Source organism: Trematomus bernacchii, unplaced genomic scaffold, assembly GCF_902827165.1.
Source record: "Trematomus bernacchii unplaced genomic scaffold, fTreBer1.1, whole genome shotgun sequence".
NCBI classification, from domain to species: Eukaryota; Metazoa; Chordata; class Actinopteri; order Perciformes; family Nototheniidae; genus Trematomus; species Trematomus bernacchii.
This window is the reverse complement of record NW_022987564.1, coordinates 12,134,899-12,159,025: the sequence shown is the minus strand read 5'-3', so window position 1 is coordinate 12,159,025 and position 24,127 is coordinate 12,134,899. Positions and strand designations below refer to the sequence as shown.

Sequence of the window (24,127 nt, the reverse complement as noted above, 5' to 3'; positions counted from 1 at the left end):
TTCAAAAACCAGTACCTCAGCGTTGTTTTCAGAGCTTTTGGATGTGAGAAGATACTTGATCTGTGACAGCAGAACACACACAGTATTAAGAGTACATTACGTTTGTAATGGAAGATAAATTCAGTTACATTATTCAAGTCAGCGGCTCAGGCTACGACTTTCACACAGACGTGGGATAACACTACGACAGACAGAAGCCTCTGAAAATGAGCCGTGTACTGTATCTGTTCTGAACACTTAAATGATCAGTACAAGACTTACACATAAAGAGCTTCGACAAGGCACGTAAGCTATTGTCCGTATAGTCACTGTAGCTACACACAGACAGACGATGATACGAATCAGGTTCATCAGTCCATACACTGCACAGTATGGAATACTTATTGCTAAAACAGGACCCCACATAGCAGAATAAGAACAACTTCATAGAATATAATAGTTTCTTTTACACTTACTGTAGAAATATTTTTGCATAAAATCATTTGCAACGCTAATCATATCAAATTATCTTTACACCACACACGCACACACACACACACTATAACCAACAATAATACAGACAGTATAAAAACCGGTGCATCTAACTGAGTCACGGATATTCTCTTTTTTACTTTGTAACTTACTATATTTTATGATTTACAGCATTTATTAAAATAGTTGTGATGCCAGCGATGAAAGGAATACAGTGGACAGGTAATTATCACTGCCTAGTGACCACAGTCAGAAATCATTCAAGATTCCTGAGTTGTTTTAACTGACATTTGAACAACAGCTTTATAGATATAGTGGGAGGAGTGACCATTTATTTTTTACATCCATTTTAGGTAAGAAACTATACTGGCAAAGTGCTTACTGTACAGTACAGACTTCATATGGCCTCTGAAGTAGGTTTTCTATGACGTTACAAATGAAAAGAACACAGTATACATACATACATAATATTTCTATAAGATAAACATACACTATGAACAGTGACGTTTACAGTGAAAACAACTGACCAACTTATGAGCAGCAATATCAATACTGACTGATCCATGAGAAAACACCACAAAGACGTACGTAGCAGTAGTGTGGTGCATGAGTAGTAATCTGAATGTACCTCCTTTTGGTTTGTTTTATTTACAGTGCCATACAAATTATGAAATATAATCCGTACAGTACTTGAATGGCTTTAATCAAATGGGATTTGAAGCTGGTGTCGTTGCGTGGGGTCTTAATTTAACCTTAAATAAATGAAAAACAACAGCAGGGCGACTCCTGGTGTATTAACTTAAAATAAACAGTACTGTGATCGGCTAAAACAATAACAGTAAAATTGAAATTAAAATATATAGTGAGCTAAAAGTAAAACGTTTCAGTCCATGATCCTCACCAGTGAGGCCCGTTCCTTTGGCATCTTTCAATGCGTGTCAAATTGCAAGATGGAGAGACTTCCTGGACAGTGAGCGGCGGCGGGCAGTAACAGCAGAATTCCTTCTTTTAAGTGCATTGGCCATTTGTGCATGTGCTGCACACGTCAAAGACTCGAGTGGAGTGGGACTCAGGGCCCGGGGGGGGGGGGGGGGAAGCTCACCTGCTGCCCCCGGAGAAGGGAGCTCTGCAGGCGGGTTGTGCTGCTCCAGTTCTACGCCCCCCCCTCTGCCTCTCTGATGGTGCCCGTCAGCGGGGTGAAGTGTTGTGTGGGAGGAGGTATTGAGGGGGGGGGGGGGGGGGGGGGGGGGTGGTGGTTTATCACAGGAAGGTCTCGGAGCTGGAACCCCCTCCTGGTGAGTCGGGGCTGATGTCGACTTTAACGCAGGCCATCTTCTCCTGGCTGTTACAGAGACAGAGAGCACAAGGCAAGGTGAGCGCCAGTGCTAATTTATGCGGGGGCTGAGGGGTGAGATTTTGTCAGGTAGAGGAGTGATAGATCTGCTCTTAGAACTACATTTCACCACCTACGGTTCACCTTGTTGATGACATGTGAGGACTGTGTTAAAATATTCAGCTCTGAGGTGAGACTTTGAGGTTTGTCAACTTTTGCAAAAGAGTTTCACGGATTTGGATGGGTACAAGAGTTTGAGGATTCCTTTAATTAGTACTTACAGAGAAAACAAACCCTGTTCTTTGCTGATTAAGATCTAGACTGACACTCGAGACTATTTTTGATAGACTATTTACTCCTGATTTAATATTAAACTCATTTCCTACCTTCCAGGCAGCGATGAAATGCTCAGTTTGTTCCATTAAAGTATACAAATATTCTGGCAGTCATAGCCTTTCGGGTGAATATGATATACAGTGATGCAGTCGGGAGGTGGGGCTCTGGGAAACTCCAGGAGATGGCATAGCTACCTTTCGCTACGCTTCACAGGTTGGAGGCATGAGGCACTCGAGTTCACGGCTTTCCACGCTGCGGATTTGGCCATTTCATCAGAGATATTTACAACCAAGGGGTCAGTATCAGAACTTCATGCCACAATGCAAACACACACGCACAAACCAACCAACGGACACACACAAACATGAAAAACAAAGAGAAGACCAGCATGGAGACACCAAATCAACAGGAGACGTTTAGTGCAAGACAGTTCAAACAAGCAGACACAAACATGCAGAGAAATCAGAGATGAACACAAATAAACAAATGAATGACAGACAAAACATACAGTGGGTTCTATGCTGACATGTATCAGGAAATGTGGGTCCTTTCCATTAGGGGCATAAGTTATTATTCACAAGTTTAATTTATGCACATTCTGAGTTAGTAAGACAAGGACAAGAGTCTTGCACAGGTCCAGTTTTGCAAACCTGCACAGCTCAGCATCGCAAAATCTATTCTTTAAAATAAATATAGACTTTCTGAGACAATTAGAGAGACAATTAGAGAGACGTGCTTGCGTTGAGTTTTTAAGAGAGATTATTACCCGTGCCTGCAACCGTTTATTTAAATAATAATTTTTTGCCCCGTTTCATAACTTTTTGCAGGGTACCCAGTACAGGACTCTGGATAAGGTTATTTCCACAAGACAAATGTTTTGTCTCATGATTTTACCCTCAAAATATAAATGAACGAGAAACCAAATCACACAAAGCAGTGTGTTTTAAGGCAGCCTTTCTATTTTTGACGACAGTTTAGGCCATGCGCTAACTGTCTGAGCATCAGTGAGGGTTAGAACACAGCTGTGTGGGTCAGATGTTTTGCATCAGACACACAACCCTGCTACCTCGTCTTCCATTGGGAGGCTGTGGGTCACTAGTCCTATTCTGTATGATCTGTTCAAGATGGACATAATAACACACAGCTGACCAGTGTCCAGAATCACAGTTACCATTAGTTTATACGTTTACCACAAGCTACATGGACAACGTTTCTGGATATTATCACCCACAATATAATTATGAGGGAGGAAGAACATTTCTTGGGAATTATTTACAGTCTATTAAACATTTTAAAGCGCCATTAACATGTAGTTTGCTGCATCAGACCATTACAAAAAGTAAGTATGAAAGACGAGCGGTTTGTTGTGACACGAGAGTATGTTTAAATAAAGAATACACCTGTTGCCTCACTTAAACCTTTGAAATAAACCTGCTTTCATCCCAGAACTGGGCCTCAAAGTGTGCATTACTCACCTCCCTGAGAGGGTTTTCACGGGGATGGCGAGCAGGTTTGAGCTGCTCCTCTCCTCTTCTTCGTGCAGTCTGGTCTCGTCATCCTGAATCAAAACAGCATTGGAAGCCTAAATCACAAAATAGCCGTCACTAAAGTGAGGCTGGTAAAACTCTGGGAAGGGGTTATAACTGCTGTCCAACTTTTTGATCATTAGTGTGAATGCTGTGCAACAGCATGCCACTATTGTTCTTCCGTTTCTTTATTGTTCTGAAACTTCTTATTTCACCCAATATTTTCCGTCGAATAACTTCAGATACAGAAACCATTCAAATATCAAAAATATTCAGCCTTTTCAGCACATGATGGGAAACTTTCAACTTTTTCAAAATATGTTATACTTTTTGAAATATTCAGTTTTTAAAACTCTTTTTTTAACATGTAACTCAATGGGAGGAACCTTCAAATCCTTTTTTAGCTACACCGTTTGCAAAATGCTTCTCCTTCCACATACTTTCAGCTAGAGACTGCATTCCAACTTTAAAACGGTCACAAGACATTCAGCTGTAAAATGTATTCTTCAGATTTCTGATATCTTTTACACTTTGAGATATTTAACTTAGTTTGGAGCTTGGTAAAGAGGCCTTCTTCAGATTTTAACATTAATGTGTATTGCGCCGCTCGTTAAGTCTAGAGTGCTTTGATCTCAAAACAGAGTGGAAGAGAGCTTGAAATTCACCCCAAGTTTTTTGTAAATTCAGCCTCATCTTTCCTAAAAGCACAAGCCGCACACCTTTAGTTAATCTGCCAAAAAAAGCAACATTAGTGACCCGAAAGTACACAAAAAGAACATTAAAATGCTCATCAGGGTCCTGACATGCTCAAAGCGTAGACATTTTACCGATAGCAGCTACCAGTTTTCAACTATAGTTAGAAATGTAAGATGTTTATCTCATTCAGATCAATGGAAAGGCTCTCCTTTCACTGATCACTGCACATCTCCATGGAAACCTTTGATCTCGGCACACAGGTGTTATGATTAGGAGTTCAGCACAGACACACAGACTGGAGTTTAACAGACTGTCTCAGCCTATAGTGTCTGATGGAAACTTCATACACTTAAATATTAAGCTTTATCACTATTTGTCCTACTCTTCCAGTTTTACTTTCAAGTTTTCCAACAAAGTCATTGCAATGCATTTGAGCTTTAACCATTTTAATTCAAATCATTTCCATTTTCTGCATTTTTCCTCTAAGTTCAGCAACACACTTACTTGGTGTATGTAGCTAAATGCAGCTACAGAGACCATTCAGCTATTAACATATTCAGCTTTTTCTGCTAAATTCAGCAACAAATGTACACGGCTTACAGCATTCGCACGCATTTTCAGCAGGAAATGCAGTTTCATTTTTAACCGTTAACCCTTTAGGTTTTAATGAGACTAAATTGCTTTATGTACAGACATAGTTTATACCTCTCACATGTAGTTTACGCTTAAATATCTAAATTAAAAGTACACGGTCCCAACTCTTATGTAATGCTTGCATGACCATTTTACCTGTGGTAACCAGATTACAAAAATTATATATATATATTTATATATATATATATATATATATATATTTATATTGTGTGTTTAACATCGATTTCTAAAATCTTTCTAAGATCCAACGTGCAACATGATTGACATCCACTCATTATTCCCACAGAGCAACATTGTTACAGTTAGTTTGGACACTTAAAATAACTGTAACTAAGAACTTGTTAAAGAAAATATTTTACCAGCTTTTCTCGTGCTTTCTTTTTCTTGTCGTCCTCTTTCTTCTTCTTGCTTTCCGGCATCAAGTCATCCAGCCAGCTCAGCTCTCTCTTTGTGAAGAAAAAGTCTAGAAGCTTTCGGATAAAGACCAGCGCCAGAACCTAGTTACAGATAGACAGAAAAGCAATATCATGGTATTATTAGAAACTTTAATTCATCCTTTTACAGCTGAACCCTGTAATGTGACAGTAAACCGTTGACTGTCATGAATCCATATCTGTCTTTGAGGTCATTACCATCATAGGAAACACAACGGCGGCCGTGGAGGCCTTGATGACCCAGAGCAGCACCAGGCAGGTGAGCTGCACCAGGGTGAAGATGTGGACCTTCCACAGTGGCACGTAGCGCAGGTAGATCAGGTCCGGCTGGTGCTTGGCCGGCATGCCAAACAGCTTTATTCTGTCGAAGAACTACGGAGAAAATCAGAGGCTCAGTGAGAGAGGTAAAAAAATACTAATGAAAAATAATTCAAACACAAAGGGGAAAATCACAAGAGGGAGCACATTAAACTAAATATTTCTGAATTAGGATCAAAGGTTTGGAACTACAAGGGGAAAGCTTTGCTTTACCAAAAGCTCATGAATGTGGTTCCGTTTAGATTAAAAAAGGAACATTTTCTTCAAAGACCAGCAGAGCAGAGTCTTACTTGAATTCCTTTGAGGGAAGAGACACCCATGTAGAGAAAGACTCCATACAGGACTGGCATTGGAATAAACTGTAAAAAGTAAAAGTATAATTATAGAACAAATCAATTCACTTGCAGTTCAAGAAAGAAACTTGGTCTTTTCTGCACCAGGTTGAGAAGACAGATTTAACAGATGACTCCCTAAGCACATGGTAGTTACTTAGATAAATGTCTTATTCAGGGTGATTTAAAATATGATATAATTACATTGTTTCTCTTTGTCTCACCTTGAGTGCCGATGTCATAAAAACAGAACAACCCATGAGCATAAAGATCATGAACCCAGTGACCCGCTGCTCCCGGATGCCCAGGAACTTTGGCGACTCTCCCGGAGCGGAGCAGCCGGACTCCACCTTCAGGCTGTTCACGTGCGAGATGGAGAGGACGGTAGCAGCCACGAACCACGGCAGGCCCATGATGGAGCACACACCCAGCATTATTGCTACTATCATCAAATCCAGGTGATAGCCACAGCCCTTCTGTAGGATACAGAGGGAGACAAGAGACAGTGAGTTTGAGAGACAGACTGTGGAGGAAATATTCTCCTCAAGTAGAAATAGAAGTACAAAAAACAGATTCAGGAGCACACTCGCTAAAAGATTTGTATTCAACCTTGGAAAAAGAACACCAAATGTTTTCCGTTTGAGTTTTCGAGGCGGATTAAATACAATTTAAAAAATAGCAGCACTCTAGAAAGTAGAAGCATAAAAATACATCAGAAAAAAACGGAAAAAGGTTATAGTTGAAGCATTTCTGGGAGATGAATAGGTCTTTGACGGACACAAGAATATGTGAGCCTCAACCATAATTAAAGATGACGGCAAAGAAGGGAGAGGAAAAGCTCTTAATATTATTCAAATATTTAAACGAATTGAACGAATCTGGTACAATAATACATTTGTTTCAACATCAACATTACATTCCAAACATGACTAATATGTTTTGGAATTTGTATAAATTGTGTATTGATGCTGCAAGGCTTGATATTAAAGAAGAGATTGTCTATCCCTCGCACAAAATATAAAACAACTTTTCAGGATACTTGCTCCAGAAACAAACGTGTGTAACTCAAAGATATCACACTGTCAAAAGTAAACCTCCACAGGCTGACCTTGAGCTTGTGCTCCTTGCGGTTGATGATGACGGCAGTGATCTGTTGGTCCATAAAGATGAGGATGGTGCAGAGCAGAGCGGGAAGTGCCGCCACCAGCAGCGTCCACCAGGGATTCTCTCCTAACGGGTCCATTAGCCAGCCTCTGTTCTTCGAAGTAGGCTGCCGGGAAAAAGGCAGGAATGAGCTACATTTAGTATACGAGGCATACAGTCATTATTTGAGAATATTTGATGATGTACTACGGTACATTAAGACCTTTGCCTACCTCAAAGCGGTCAGGGACTTTAAGTTTAGGAGAGGGGATCCCCATGAGATAGTCCACCAGCACCATGACCATGATGGTGATGAACACAGCAAAGTCGCTGATAGTGGATCGCACCTAAACGACACACAAGCAACACGATTGAAGGTATCTATTAGGAACTGCGGCTTTGCATGTGCACTATTTAAAAGAAAGTCACTAATGCAAACAGCCTTTTACTTCAGGTCACTGTTGAGATACAATGAGTAATAATTACTTTAATGTCAACAGTAAAAGCACGACAATACAGCAGCTGCCTACACAGAGGATCATGTGATGACAGACTAGCTGGATCTGTGTGGGAGGATACGAGAAGATCTTTTCTTTCTGTACACAAGCCTGTTCCGACAAACTAATGACTGACACTATGTCAACATTTACATAGCGTGAGAAGCTTTAAGCTAAATCTATTACATGCACAGAGATGTAGAATAAAGACCCTGTTCAGATGGGAAGATATAGTTGTATTTAATTTGACCTCGTTCGGCAAAGCCACATTTGTGATGTTAAGAGAAGTACAATGAGAGTGCTCGTAAAAATCTAGCAAATATCTCACCCTGGTTGGGAAATATCTCTCCGTCTTGAACTGCTTAAGAAAGCCAGACAGGAAGAAGGTGGTGAAGAAGAGGATGATGGACCAGAAGAGAACATCTGGGATATAGGGACCGTGCTGACCGCAGGCAGAACCTATGAACTCTCCATGGAGTGTGTGACACATCTAGAGAAAGAGGAGTCATAGGTTAGTATTGTAATAAAACAATTATAAAAAGGTGTATCAGTACGGAGGATGTTTTGGTAGTGGATGTTTTTCAGTTCTAAAAGCAGGATGTTTGAGATGATGTCTGTTTGCTCCACACATCCTATTCATGCGAGTGTGATTCCTGCACATCGCACTGGAGGTCACTGTGTGCCGTCTCACCGTCACGTTGAGGCTGCTCCATGGGATAGAGTCGGGGGTGTATCCCGTGTGGTTCCACTCCTGCACGAGCTGATCCGTGGCGTTGACCGGTGGAGAGCACTCACACCTGGGGACCAGAGAACAAATGGTGAGCGAACTACGTAAAAGGGGAAACAATTATTTGGTTCACTTTAAAGTTAATTAAAAGCAGAGGCTGCAGCAGATCTGCTAGCATCAGTTATTTTTAAATGTGTTATTTTGCAAGGAGGTGATTTTCCTTTCAGCTCTGGGAACAGCTCGAGCCCCTGCAATTACAGCTCGCAGCAACAAGAGCAATGTGTTCCTAATACAGTACTATTTATGTGCATAATACACTACTTAATGTTACCCTTTGGTTCTCAACATGAAACCTGCCTGACCTAAAGAGTGTATTAGAAAGTACATGTAAGCTTTAATTATGAAACAGCAGCAATGATTTTCTCAAAGAAAAAGTCCCTGAAGAATATATAAATAAATATATTTAGTGCATTATTAAATATTTATAATTAATCTGTTCATATTAGAATAAAATAGAGCTTAAATAGTCAATTAAAGTATCTTGTTGGGACTCTTAGTCCATATAGGAAAAAAAAAAAACCTTCCGATCCATAGCCAGAGCAACACCAAATCAATACAAATTTGCATCAACACTGACACTTTTATACAGGCAGTCATTTGTTGTATACTTCTATACTTCAAATACACTTCTATCTTTACTTATAATATAAAGAATAAACTATGAAATTCCTAGATCACTTGCACTTTGAAAACATAATGAATGAGAACAGTAACTGAAATGTTGGTACTCACGAATACATGGTAAGATTGTCCAGGTGGTTGTGCGTGTTGACTGGGAAGTGTTCTCCCAGGTGAAAGAGCTTCTCCAGAGCCTCGTAGATGAAGATGACGCAGATGAGGGCAGCGAAGGCCTCCTCTGTGAATCTGGTGATGTAGCACACCAGGGAGCTAGCATCTGTGGCTACCAGCACCAGACAGAGGAAGGCCGTCCACAGACCAATGCTGGTCCGCAGGGACAGGTAGTTCAGGCCGTAGTCACTGGGAGAAGAAGGCGGACGACAGACGACAGGGATGAATATACAGGATAGAGGTAAACACGTGCATTACTGCCATTTGAACTATCAAAATCCAAAAGAAAATGTAGGGCTTTACCAAATTATATTTTATATATAATTATATTGTATTCAAAGATTCTATGTCTTCCTGTCTATTTCCTAAAATAAACAGATTTAAACAAAATCTTTATTTAGAATAGAGTGATTTATTGGATTAAATTAGTATTATTAAACATAATAGTCAGTGCGTATAACAAGCGGGAGAGAAAACCGTTTTCTGACTGCAGTGAATCTGCAAATACGGGGTATAAACTGAATAAATAGACATGCAAACTATTTGGTAATTGGAAAATCAATTCACTTTAAAACAAAAGGCTGCATATATTGCTGAGTATTTAGTCTTATCAGTAGTTTGTCTTGGTATCATATCACAGAAAAAGCGAAGTTGCTTAAACGTACGTGCAGAACTTGAAGAGGATCTTCTCAAACACTAATACAGGGCCTGTGCTGCCAAGAATAGTGAGGGGCTGGCCTGCGAAGAGGGAGTATACCACTCCTGTAAGTGACGCCCCAAACAGAGACTCTATGGCACTCTGTAGACATAGAGGAGAGGGAGGGTGTGAGGGAGGATGTGGGAGGTGAAACCGCCCGAAGGAGGATAGAAAGGGAGAGACTGAAGGAGAAAACAAGAGGTGAAGAAGAGACCCGACGAGAACACAGAGAGTTTTGATTAAACAGACATCTGGGCTGCGTCTGAGAGGCTAGATAAACTGTTCCAATGTTTCCACCCTGATGACTTGTCCAAAGTCATGTGTGTGTACAGCCCTCCACTGCTGAGTTTACTCGGACGCATCACACACACCAGCACACAGACTGCGCTATGCTAACAGTCCCTGTTCTAGTAGGGACCTCTGGGTAAAACAGGAGAGAAAGGCAGACAGAGAGAGCGTAAAAAAACAAAGACACTTTACAGCAGCAGTGTGATAACATGGGAAAATAAATAACCTGCATATCCTACATTGGACAGTGAGTGAAGAACTCGCAGTGAGACATCCACCACAATGTATATCAAATAGCAAAGTGAAGTAGGTGCAAGATTACAGACATACACTAGATGACCTGCTTTAAAACACAACAAATGGTCAGGTTGTCAGAAAATAGGTTTTTCTTCAGAAACAGTAGCCAATGTAACTATGACTGCAGATCTTTACATCTGCATTAACCCCTGTATGATGTAATGTATGCACAAACACGAGAAATACATCTTAACTCGTTGAATGGTATGGTGTAAAGAAATAAAAAAACATATTGCGCTAAGTGATTAACGGAATCATCTATAGCCTTTTTTTTCTTTTTTTACATCAGATGCTTTCTTTTCCAATACTCACAAATTTAAATTCTATATTCAGATATGATAGCCTAATTGTACCATTACATTTGATCTCATTTGGAACAAAATGGCACTTGCACAACACAGGGTTAGATTTTGATTCACACTGGGTTCATGAATAGCACAAGTATTGACTTTTAGGTTGCCAAGCTTTTGGACTCACTATGTTGCCTTGTGTTGCCTCGCCAAGCAGCCCTCCAAAAGTGATGACAGGGGACATGCAGGCGCAGTAGAGGAAGAGCACGGAGGCTAGACACTGCAGATTGAGGGAGTCTCTGATGTCGCTCCAGTAGAACGGGAGCTTCCGTTTGATGTCCTGGTACAGACCTCCAAATATCCTGGAAGAGGCCGTTTGAATATTCAAGTAAACATAATGCTTGCAGTGATATTGTATGATAAAATCAAGTAATTAATAATACATCAGTGAGTTTAGTGAGGAGAATAGAAACAGGCAAGTGAATGCATTTCATTTAGTGCAACATAAAATAAGAAGTTTACATTTAAGTTCAAAATGAGTGCAAAGGTAACACCCACCCAACTGTGATTTTTAAGGTTATGGTTGAAAAATAAAATGATAAATGCTGGCATTTCTTAACACTAGACATTGTAATAATATTAAGTTTTTTTAAAATGACTTTTCTGTTGTACTTTAATGCCGCGTTTCCTAATATGAAAATGTGATTAAAACTGTCATTTGTTATAATAATTATTTACTGGGTGTTGCAATGCATGTTTGCTTTAACACTAATTAAAAGGTATTAGCACAGCCAGTGTTATTGCTGAGGAACCTTTCAAGTCGATCTTTATCTTCCTCAAACTCAAACATAGATGGCGCTGTGATCGTTCCGCCTTCTCCTCTCTTCATCCCTTTGCCTCTGAGGGATTCCATTTCTCACGTTTATAGCTTTCTTTCTATCCTGACACCTGTCCAATTGCTCTGCCGTGAGGCTTTCTCTCATTTTCTTTTCCCCACACCTCTGGATAACCTCTATTGCTGCCTCCATGACCCCTGCTGTGTCTTCTGCACAGCTGCTGTTTCTGATAGCTTTCTTTACATTAGCCTCCTACTCTTCCATATTCTCCACTGGCCTCCAGTCGCTCCCTCGTAGCACGAGCCTTTTATAGGAGCGGTGAAAAGCAGAGTGAATCTGTAAATAATACAGTGGCTCAAAACTGATGTGTGCGTGTGTGTGTGTGTGAGGTTTCAAATAAACACATTCTCTCTCTCTTGCTGTGTGGCCCGGGCTCCAGGGACACGGAAATATTTTTTCATCCGAGTTCACACAGTACAGAAGATATGCTAAATCAATATAGTGCCGTTGTTGAGTTTATAAAATTGTACATTTCCTCATAGAAATAATTCAAAAAGCTCGTACTGAGCACAAATCAAGCACAAGGAAAAAATACATACTGTGATAATGTCTTGTAATTCATCTCCTCTTTCTTTAAAGAGAAGATGAGATTAACCTTTATTGATCCCCAAGGGGAAATTCAGCTTTAAGAGGGCCGGCAGACATTCTAACTATTAACCACAGAAATGTTTTGAAGAAGATAAAATGAGCTCCTTAGTCTTTAAGAGCAGTTTCCTCCTGCAGCGCTTGTTAACAAGAAGCACTTGTCTCATATCAACATGATATATTAAACATGCCTACTGGTGCTAATGAAGTTGTGAATCCAACTAGGACACACTTTAATGATCTAATATTTCTCTATCAACAAACACAAGGGATGTTAATAGAAATACCTGGAGCGAGTAACTATCAATAATCATTTGAGCTAAATGGTGTGCCAAGAAATGAACTGGCTTAGATGGAGGGATTCATTTAAGATGTTCTCTAACTGTTTCAGTTATAAAGCAAGTCAATTGTAAGTAAGTCAAGTAATGAAAGATAGATATATTTGTGTCCGTAACTTCTGATGTAACCTCTTGTCTTTGTGGAGACAGAGGAAAGGTGTTGGACTCACCTCCCCGTCCTCTGCAGCTCGGGCCCTGTGTTGTGCTCATCTTCCTTCTCCATTTCTCCAGATGGAGACGCATTGCCGTTGGGTTGTGAAGGTATCTTCCTCTTCATCTGCAGATCAAAGGGCATTTAAATATGATACAGTTGCATACAATTACATTTCTTTGTGGTCATGATGCTGCAAATCGATAAGGGGGCACTCTGTGTGATAATAGTGGTGTGGAGTAAAGTGTGATATACAGAAATATACATCAAGAGAAATGACAAAAAACATCAAGGTTACACTTTGTGAAAGCAGAGTTCATGAAGTATGTGACGTCTGATAAGTGCGCTGTGTTAGTATGCAGCTGGTTAAAGATCTCTGTATGTCTGTTGTTCATGGCGTTTGATTTTCACATCTCTGTAAAACACTAATTTCTTTGTATGCAATATTGCCCCAATCATATTAAGCAATATCTGACAGAGAATCACTAACCTGAGAAGGGACATTCTTTGGGGGCTCAATCCGGATTGTGGGGTCCCATTCTCCAGGAGGCAGGACAGTGACCTGATCCAGGAACTCATCCATCCCCGAGAGCAGATCCGTTCGGTCTTTGGCCCTGTATGCCACATCATGGAAAATCTACAAAACGATTATTAGGAGTTATTAAATGTCTTTTGTAGATATCATTTGCATCCTCCTGCATAAATGCACTTTAAATCCCCCCCCAACAAATCCAGCTATTTCTGGATAAAATGTTATAACGTGTCAAACTCAAGTTAAAAAAGGATCCATCTTTCTTTCTCTCACCTCATCTGTCATTAGTGTGGCCATGGACCTGCCAATCTCATGGTACTGGGGCCCTTTGCCATGAGGACCCAAAAGCAGGAATAGAAACCTTAGAATAACAAAAGTAATCATGAATGATATGCAACAAACTACACCGGCAAGTACATACCATATTCACTGCATTATTTGATTTGTTAACTCATTTAATTGTACACGATTTCTTCCATCTCAATAAATATCAAACCTAATTTCCACCATTGTTGATCGGTGGAATATATTGAAATGATCATGACTCATCAATGTGCTCATGTATTATGCTACCTCAATTAATGCAAAACTAAAGTATTTGTAAGTATACAATTAAACCAGAGTGGTCCCTCTACTTTAATGAGCCACTATTGTGTGTCTTGTGTGTAATGAGCATTAGCACTTCCCAGGAGTTGTGTAGCTACAGGCTCTTAGGCTTGTTACTGTAGAGATTAAAGACATGGAAAGCAGTGTTGCGGACACAGATTTACTGCGGTGAGAACCAGAGTTAATCCCCAGGTTATATTAGTCCCATGTGAACAGGGCTGTTACAAATGACTGTCAGTTTGCTCTAAGTTGCAGCCAGATTTGGCGACTGTTATCGAAAATAACCCTTCAACATCCTTGTACTCCAAATGATAATACCTGGTGGGCACAGGCACCTCTGTGAGGCCTGTGATGAGGACTGCAGGGGACAGTCGTACGAAAGCAATTATGGGCTTCTCCAGGAAGTCCACTTCTCCAACAAGGACATTGGAGGCTTCAGCACCCGGAGGAATCTTTTTCATGAAATTCATATCCACCTGAAAAAAAAAAAAACACAGAACAAACTAAATTCTCCCAAAAATCAGATATACATAAAAATACTAACAGAGAAAAATAATGTTGGAAAACACACATGCAAACAGAAATAATGAAGACATGTTGGCAGCAGGTCGTTTGGATACTATGATAACTAAAACATGAGGGTTAGTAGCTACATATTCTACTACATAGTACTGAGCAAAGATTGTCCGTTGCTGTTTTATGTTCCTGGATAAATATCTCTTATGGGCAAAGCTAAATACAGATCAGAGCACAGGGATAGAACATCTGTATCCCTGTGTAGAACACTGTGCCTTCATCCCTCTTTTGTATCCTCTGACTCATATAAACACTGAACCTTATTTTTTGGCAGTGATTATGGAGGGTTTTATAATGATAACTACTTATGTCAGCCAGCCATTTTATTGAATGGATGAGGCACTAAGTGGGAGGATGATGGGAGACCTTTTCCAAACTAAACACAGCCACAGAACTGTTTTACTTTGTTTATTCATAGTCTATTGAAGCAGTATCTGGAGAGGCTTCTTACTGAGCCAAGAAGAAAAAGGGTATGTGATGGTGGCTCTCAAACTGGCAGTTTTCAACACAGACCATTGAAATGTCTGTGGAAGTCCAGAAACTGAAGAAAAGACACTGATGAAGTCATGGGCCCTCCACCATGAAGGACTGTTTCTGTGCTCAGTACTGTGGCTAGGTTACCTTTCTGAAGTCGACACTGCTGCCCTCTCTACTGACCCCTACTTTGGACGGTCTCCTCTCCACCGCCTTGTTGCCATCCAGGTTGTTGGGGAAAGAGTTCGGAGACACCAGTGGTCCTAAAAGGGACAAGGGGAGCAGAAGTTAGACAAAGTGGTGGTGGACGCGGAGGATTTCGAAATCAAAGGTCGAGAATGGCCGTGTGGTTCACCATGAAATCACATTTTTGATATGATTAAAACGGCATCTTTCTTTCCTTAGATTTTAAAAGAAGTGGGGGGAAAAAGATCAGGGTATTTTAATCCATGATAGACTGGTACTTTGAGGCATGGCTTCATTAAAAGAGACAACATTTCACAGGGATGACTCATTTTGAATGACAGGTGAGCTCTTGGTAAACAAACCTGTTACAAAACCCTTAGATCACATGGCTTTCTACACTGGTTTGTGATGCAATGCTACGAGTTAAACAAAACAGTATTGTTCATCATGAAATGTACATTCCATATAGGGGATTTTAAAGGAAAACGAACCACTTTATCAATCATTATTTACATTTGAATGGGATTTAAAAAAAAGATTTTAAAAGCCTTTTTAATTTCTGGGGCACTTCAGGTCTAGATCATGCATCTTGTGTAACTTAAAGTGGACCTATCATGCTATATTTAAATGATATATTGTAGGGCCATACCTATAAGGTATATTTATAAGTTTCCGTTTTCAAAATACCAAACAGATCATGCATTTTAGCCATGCCTCATTTCGCTCTATGTGCTGTTTGCTGTCTACGGGTCTGATTCTGCTGACCACGCCCCCCTGCAGGAGAGGGGAGCCGTGCTCTGATCAGCTGCTGGGCTGTCAGAAGAGGGGGAGAAAAAGAGATCTCCGTCCTCCGTGTTTTATTATATAGAGTCGTTATTCATTTGTTTTAAAGCTCAATAAATAACAAAGAAGACCTTTGACCGGCACTTTTCTAATTTTGTCCGGAAGATTTAAACTTTAACGGACATCTTGACCGGCGAAACAAACTGAAACTGAAACTCTGCCGCACGGTCCCCTCGTTCCTTGGAAGAGGCGGAGAGGTGGGTGTTTGTCATCTGCTGGTGGACTAACCGGAGAGAATTACAGTGCTTGCCTCGACGGGGAGCAATCCCTCCCCGTCGAGGCAAGCACTGTAATTCTCTCCGGTTAGTCCACCAGCAGATGACAAACACCCACCTCTCCGCCTCTTCCAAGGAACGAGGGGAACGAGGCAAGCGTTTGCAGCGGGAGCAAACGCTTGCCTCGGGGAGGGAGAAAAAAAGCCACAGCGGAGAATAAACAGAAGGGTAACCATGGTAACTATGGACGGGAAGTCTTCTTCGCTGCTTTTGTGGCATGGCAGACTACAGCGCCACTTACAGGCCTGGCATATGTACTACATCGTCTCCAGCGCTTTCGAGCAGCAATGGCCGGCCGTGGCCCAACCCCACATTCCCCTGATAGGTGGAGAGTTGGCCCAATAGCCGTAGCGCCACCGTCCTGACGTCAGGACAGTGTTCAAATCTGGATCAGTTTTTATCAGATCCGTTGCAGCCCCTTTTTTAGAGATTTGGGTATGGAGGAAAATAGAGAGGGTTGTGTTTTCTGACACTTGGTGAGTTCCCTGGAACACCGGGGACACATATTCATGTATAAAAGACGTACAAAAGTGCATTTTGCATGATAGGTCCCCTTTAAGTACAACAGGCGATCAAGACAATAATACAGAGTAAATAAAAATGTCAAACAAATTGAAACACTAGTATTTGAGGTTTAAAATGTCACAATTTTTGGCTGGAAGTGAAAGGATTTTTTGCACAATGAGCAATACTACACATAATGTGATGATTTGGTGAAGCAGAGCTGCAACACTGTGATGTCTCTCCACAGGGAAGACGATATATTTCACGATTCCAATTTGCTCCCCATCTGTTGAGCTCAATACTGTGCTGCTTAAGTCAAGTCCTGCTTAGCTTGAATTCTTGACAGCTTTGAGCTAAAGTTGAAGGGATGCATTTGATATGCCTGACAGTATACTTTCCTCAGACTTCAGCACCTTCAAGTGTTGAAGCTCCGGTATTTCTGTGCATAATTGACTGCATACTTCAACATTGCTTATGTAGTTTGAGCCTTACCAGATACAGGAAACGCTAGCACTCTAAGTGACATGAGAGCAGGGAAATGAAATGAGGGAGTCATGTATTTGGATCAAAAGATAGAATGTGCATACTATCCTCTGATATAGCAAAGCAACACTTCTTTTACCAGGTTGTTCTTTTCTCATTTTCAACAACACATTTCTCTTTTCACCAACAGGAAGTAACCAAGCCAACTAACATTAATAAAGGCTTAAGCAATATGTCCACTGATCCATACCCTTGAAATGTACCCTGGAGTAAACCCAGTGGATTCTGGGTAGCTGTGACTGCTGAACAGGAGCATGATTGCTCACATACCCGACAAAGCCTCTTGGAATAAGGGAGGGATTAGTATAGGTTGCGTTCGCCAACACACTTCATTCAGGGGCGCTAAGCCCTGGAATGCTCCCCCATACTGGCCTTTTAAACAGTGGCGTCATAGCGCTACCTCATTCAAATGGAAAACGGTAACATAAATAACTGAAATTATACAGATTTTCTGACCAGACTGAAACTTTTCTTGTTATGGTAAAAGTACATTATTAAATAATAACTGACCCAGTTGCCTCTCAATGACAATAATTAATGCTTAAAATATGAAAATCTCTCAAATAAGGCATACATGCCCTGTTTAGAAATATTTCACCAATGACTTCTTCCTTAATAGTTCAGTAGCCTGAAATATATATATATATATATATATATATATGTCTGCGGTCAACTCAACCATTACATGTCTAAAAAAAAAGGTGAGAACATATAAACCGTTGCATTCTTCACTAGAATATTTTCGTTAATCCCTATTAACCTGTAAACCTGCTACTACTCATCCAGACAAATGAACACATTAAGGACATTTTACTGTCCAACAGTTCTTCTCTGCTCAACCCACAGTCAGACCGTTTAGCTATTTAAGATAACGTTGTAAAACATATCATTTACAACCTTAAGTGTTAATAAGCTGTGATGAAGACTTGATAGCCCCCACTTAATAATAACCCACACACTGATGTGAGGACACTCGCTTCTTGGGAAATATTGTATATTCTCCTAGCAGGGGGTACAATTACCAAAGCTTCTCAGCTATAATAAGACCACCACAACCTTTCAGATTCAGCACTCACCAAGTGATTGCTGGTTGTAATGACCTATACTTTGAAATAGAGCCATTCCCAGAGGTGGACGCACAAACTGAAATGCAAACACAGACTAATAATAAAATGGAACAACGTAGTTTGGGAAGAAAAGTCACTGTTGGTGCCAAAAATATAGGAGATAGAGAACCAATACACACAAGCTCCCTCTCTAGCTTATATTTAGCCATGCTGCTGGCACCCGTCTCACTTACCCTCACTGCTCTTAATCGGGTAAAAGAATGTTTATACTTAGGAATTGATGTGGAGGAAGAGCATGGGGGCCAACAGATGCAATGGGAAAAGCACAAGTTGCATGAAATTTATATCTGTGTGCTCAAACTGGGGCAGTCATCCGAGGATGACGTATTATGTTAGTGTCTGCGTCATACAGCATAACAAAAACATAAGGACGTAAGAGCTAGGGATATTCAAAGCTTATCTGCAAGATCTCTTTCTGACACTGATGCAAATTACATTAATTGGTATCAGAGATTTAAAACCCAATCCATGTAAAATCCTTTACTGTGATTTATTGTAATCTAAATATAAAACACTATCAAAAAACATTTGTTAATAGTATGAGCAGATAAAAAGACTAAGACTGTGATAATTACTAAAAACATTATTGGGATATCGCTTTTAACAGGTATTTCATGAAACACCAATGAAAGACATTGGGGAAGATAGCTAAATGTGGCAATAAAATCACAAAAACCATGATGCATTATGGGAGAAAGACAGACCAAAAGACTTTGGATGGCAGCCATGCAACCAGAATGAAGGAGGTGTGAATAAGGATAGGGCCAAGCAAGAAATTGAGTCTTCAAAATGTGTTAAGAGAGGGGGAGAAGTTTGAATAGCAAAAATAAGTATAGTGAGTTTTAGAGCGCAGCAAGAAACAAGGTATAAGTAGAAAAAAAAAGGTTAGTTGAAAGAATGTAAACAGTGAAGGGGCCGAAGCAGGAATCATGAGGCGGAGAGCAGTGTCAAACCTTTGTGGATTAATACATTGGGAAGAGCGTTTTAGCAAGTGAGGCTTGCTGTGGGTTATTGATGAGATGGCTGCAGCGAAAGTTAACAGGGAGCGGCGCTTTCATGCTAGTGCTAGTGTTCTCTGTTCAAGCCGTGACTCACACTAGCAGGCTACACAGATATTTGCCTTCTAAGGGCATCAGCTCGAGGCCCTGGGATGCCGAGGATGCTCGACGGTTGAGCTCTGGTGACGCCGCCTCTTCTTCAGCAGAGTGTGGATGGTCGTCATCCTCAGGAGGCGATACCACCACTTCGGGGATGCCATGAGGGCCAAGGCCTGTGCCCTGGGTTTGGGAGGAGTGCCGGGGAGCAACAGGGGTATTTTGAGGGGTGGTGAGGAACGGGCTGCCTGGGGCGTGCCCAGTGTTGGAGGAAGAGGAAGGTAGGAGATGGTTGAGCAGGATGGAGACTCTGGACTCTCGTCTCTGGGAGAGGTTGGAGACAGAGGAGGATGTCCCTGCCTTGTGGAGAGAGAGACGTGAAGAGGACAGGCCCTCTCCTAACAGAGGAGACAATGGCAAAAGGGAGAGAGAAAAGGAGGGAAAAGGAATAAGGGATGGAGCAGAGGAATAAACATATGAAGTAGGAGTACATCACAAAGGTGGTATCTGGAGGAGACACAGCTAGAAGGGGTGGGCAGCAAGAGCGTGGCAGGAGTGTTGTTAGAGGGAACCGTGCTTGCATAAACATGAGCGAAAAGCATGGTAGTGTGCAGAAGACACTAAGAATGATTCAGTGAGGCGTGTAGGAGGTTCTGCAAGGGGCCAACACAAATTGTATCATTCAATTCCAAACAAACCAAATCGTACAACATGTCGGAGGTCAACCTCGAGAGAGTTCAGATGCATGCAGGAGAGGATGAGTTGTCAGTGCACTGTAAGCAGACGTGTGCTCTACCACAACAGACCAGTCATAATTCCTACAGAGTGCATACGCATTTGGCACAAAGCATACATCTTACCAACTACAACCATCACCAACCATCAATGTGAGATTTATTCATTTGACCTTTCACGTTTAAGGTTTAATGATATTAAAATGCAAGCCCCACAAGAACCACAGGCACAGAAGTGGAGAATGGGATATTTATTTCATTCTTTAAACCTCAGGCTGGCACCCAACACCATACATTAACACCACTGCAGCCATGCCCACTCAAAAAACACACAATGCTGACTCCAGTTGCAGTTTAGTGTCACCCTATGGAGTAAAAACAATCATTATTTAAATCACCCCGAGCCAGGCCAGCCATACAAGTTAGCAGAGTCAGTAGCACCCAGATTTCTCTTTCACTATTGGGGCCGACTCCTTCTCTTGATTTTACTCACTTTTACCATCCACCTTCTACGACGGCATTGAGGGATTTGAACAGTGGATTTTTAAGCAACAGTTCCCCCAGAGGTAGAATACATAGAGGAAAAAGAAATGCGAGTGCGTCGCAGGATCTCACCGTTTCTTTCAAGCAAGAGTGGGTCAGAATGTTTCTTGCCTATGTCAGCAATGGAGCGCACCAGAGGGATGCGATTGCTAAGTTTTCTGTCATTCTGGTGGTGGTGTTTCTTCAGCATGGCTTCCCGCACCTTGTGGCGCAAATCCTCCTTCAGCTGTCCCGACGCCACCATGCTGTCTATCAGCATGTCTGATTGGTAGAAAAGCAGGGGGAAAAAACACAGTAAGGAAAATGAATTTAATATGGAGATTAAAAATAATTTTACTCGAGTATAAATTAGCTATTATTTTTCTGAATTTAATCATGAGAAAAAATTACCAGCAATTTCTTCAATACTGTTGGCCCTCATATCCAGCATGACCGTGCCGTTGAGTATGCAGCTACGCAGTTCAAATAAGCTGTGTAGTGACAACGTAGCCACATAGGGCTTACTCCACCTCTCCCCACCATCTTCCACATCTTCTTCAAATTTCAACCACCTGTGGATAAACAACACAAACAGAAAGAAGATATTAACTTAAAGTTCAATCAGGATCAGTGTTTCCAGTTTACTCATGGTGTTATTTTATGAATGCTACAAACCTATTTCACATATTTACACTATGAAACAGATGCATCAAATATCATGAAAACTGTTATTTGTTCAAAAAGTCAACAGATCTATAGAGTTCTGTATTGCTTTCACTCCATGAGGTTGTCATTATGCTAGTCCTTCAGTTGCTTTCTAACCTGGCAGTTTCCTTCCACTCAGTGGATCTGCCGTCTCTGAAGGAGAGCTCGTCCAGCTCAGTGAAGAGGTCATGTGGGACGTGCTCGAGGTCATCGTCCTCTGCTCCCAGGATGAACTGAACCCGCTGGGATGGTGTGTCTGCACAGAGAGTAGTCAAAAGGACAAAGGTCATATTTACAATCATTACAACAATAAAAGTATATTTCTCAAGGCATTATGGGCTATTAAAAGAACCCTGTGGAGTTTGACCTCTAATAGCTCTATGGAGAAGTTTTTTACAAGTGTGTTTGTTTACACATGCACCTGCACATAGATGATGTGATACGCAGTCCTGCCAACGCTTTTTCACTGATCTACAGGTGGCTGTAATTTGCCAAAAAGGCAATGGATTTTTGAAAAGCTATTAAACCAAGCATCCAGATGTTATACTTTGGAAATGTTTTATGAGGAAAAGGCATGTCTTCTTGTTAGTTAGACCTCAAGGATAGACATCACATTTAGTTGAATGTGGAATGTAACCTATGTTTTTTAACCGTTTACAATAAAACTCCACAGGGGAACCCTTAAGTGACTGTCTTAACTGTAGAGGGGGAGATTAAATCGGCCCATAATAAAAGGTTTCAAGGCTTTTATTTGTCATACGTGCATAGCTACAGTGTAGTTATGACGATGAAAATATTAGGTCACAGGAGAAGGTAGTATGATCAAACAGAATTCTTTAGGTCCTCCTGAGAAAGTATGGCTGTGTGTTTGGCCATTACCACTGCACTAATGCTTTCTGAAGGTGGACAGGATAATCTTTGTGGGAGTGTACAGAGAGACCAGTAGATAACTAACTGCTTTTCATTACTACATAAGAAGGAATACATCTGCAGGCAAAAGAGCAGAATGAAAACCTGAAAGCATTCCAGACATTTTCTTTTCATGCCTGATTGAATTAGAGGGCAGATATCAGGACATCTCGATCCAAAGAGAAAACGGAAATAGCCATGGCAGATTACAAGACTAAGCACCACAGGGAGGCAGAAACCGAATGAATGGAGGCAAAAGGGGACTTCTTTCTGTTCACACATGGGTGCAGTGTGTGGTGATCTGGTGTGTATAATGCACATGGGAGTACATACATTGATGCTGTTGGTGCTTACCGACAGCAACTAAACCTAAACACATATAACCGTCTCATAGATTGAGATGCTGTGTGCCCTCAGTCAGTGCTCAACATGATAACCGGACCAATGCAGGTTTTGTTTGGTGTCGTCGTAAGGACTTGATAACACCTCAAAGAGTTCAAAGCATTGTTTGCCTGCCTATGAGTCTTGCCGTTGAGGTGACGCAGCAAATTCTCACATAGTGCACGCAGCACACCTCTCTTAAAATGTCATAGCCTTCAATCAGTGTCGGAGGCTATTTACCGGTGGCCTTTAAAGCCTTTTAGAGCTGAATGTTTATTCAGAACTGTTTGAAAGAGGGAGACGCATAAGGCTTAAGCAGAGAGGTAATATAACCTGGTAATCTGTGTATTTTTAAAAGGTTTTTTTTATTCCAAATTAACGTCACACATGATTCCCTAAACCAGTGGTTCTCAACTGGTGGGTCGCGGACCCGTTTCGAGTGGGTCGCAGATCAATTTTATTTTTGGGAAAAAAGTCAAACTTTTATTTTTGAAGGCCCGATTTTCTAACGCTGTGCATGCAGTAGGCGTTGGACTGGAAGTACCGGAGACCATAAACGGTTTTGAAAACTTCTGTCACGTAGGGATCATCTTCTCAACAAAACATCTTTGCTGATGTTTTTTCAAATCTTCTGGCCAATCAGAATCAAGATTGTTGCCGGGAGTCCCCACGGAGAATAACTTTACGGTAGAACTATTCTTTATACATCCATGGGTACGACTTCAGATCAAAATGAACACATGATGAAATATGACCCCCGGTTTGATGATTGACAGGTCACAGAACAATGGGAGCTATCTACCCTTATCCACAATTTAAAGTAATTCACACAGACTATCTCTTCTTTACTCTTCTCTCTGTGTGGAGCAGCAAGTTCAGCAGTCAGAACAAAGTGAAAAACAAACAATGGCATCAAATATTATTAATATGTCGGGTAATAGATGTATTTATTTTCTTCTCAGAGTGTACCAGAATGCGTAGTTTATATGTTAGTATTTCTAAAAATCTCCTGGGGTTGGGTTTTCAGCATGTGGGCCTTTTTATGTTATACAGTTCAGCTTTGATTCCATCATCTCATTAAACCTTTTTTAAAAGCATACTTTAGTTCTGTGAAGGGATATAAGGGATATATGCGCTGTACTTCACTTTAATTAATATTGTATGCTAAAAAAACGTACATATTACAGCACCATTTTTTGTTGAATAGATTTGAGTGGTTCACTGCCTTAAACTATAGGCTTTTATAGGCTCTAAAAGA

General features: G+C 40.9%; 1 protein-coding gene across 9 annotated transcripts in view; it reads right to left on the bottom strand.

Moving 5' to 3' along the window:
- Positions 1–1,694: 1,694 nt before the first annotated feature.
- Positions 1,695–24,127, bottom strand: part of LOC117477932 (sodium bicarbonate cotransporter 3-like) — a 36,775-nt gene continuing 14,342 nt past the window's right edge. For 2 of the 9 annotated variants that reach the window (XM_034124739.1, XM_034124740.1), the window contains exons 4-25: positions 21,697–21,835; positions 21,286–21,446; positions 20,968–21,156; positions 19,645–20,016; positions 15,194–15,309; positions 14,315–14,472; positions 13,664–13,751; positions 13,349–13,495; positions 12,878–12,984; positions 11,076–11,250; positions 9,982–10,115; positions 9,260–9,505; positions 8,432–8,537; positions 8,069–8,230; positions 7,477–7,590; positions 7,209–7,370; positions 6,325–6,576; positions 6,059–6,127; positions 5,649–5,822; positions 5,376–5,513; positions 3,616–3,722; positions 1,695–1,813 (exon numbers count right to left, since the gene is read on the bottom strand). In XM_034124739.1, the coding sequence (XP_033980630.1) occupies positions 1,732–1,813; positions 3,616–3,722; positions 5,376–5,513; positions 5,649–5,822; positions 6,059–6,127; positions 6,325–6,576; positions 7,209–7,370; positions 7,477–7,590; positions 8,069–8,230; positions 8,432–8,537; positions 9,260–9,505; positions 9,982–10,115; positions 11,076–11,250; positions 12,878–12,984; positions 13,349–13,495; positions 13,664–13,751; positions 14,315–14,472; positions 15,194–15,309; positions 19,645–20,016; positions 20,968–21,156; positions 21,286–21,446; positions 21,697–21,835 (3,398 nt within the window). In that variant the 3' untranslated portion in view covers positions 1,695–1,731. Of the gene's footprint in view, positions 1,814–2,334; positions 2,449–3,615; positions 3,723–5,375; positions 5,514–5,648; positions 5,823–6,058; positions 6,128–6,324; positions 6,577–7,208; positions 7,371–7,476; positions 7,591–8,068; positions 8,231–8,431; positions 8,538–9,259; positions 9,506–9,981; positions 10,116–11,075; positions 11,251–12,877; positions 12,985–13,348; positions 13,496–13,663; positions 13,752–14,314; positions 14,473–15,193; positions 15,310–19,644; positions 20,017–20,967; positions 21,157–21,285; positions 21,447–21,696; positions 21,836–24,127 lie in introns of all 9 variants that reach the window. The other 7 variants (XM_034124748.1, XM_034124742.1, XM_034124743.1 and 4 more) reach the window with 7 other exon arrangements.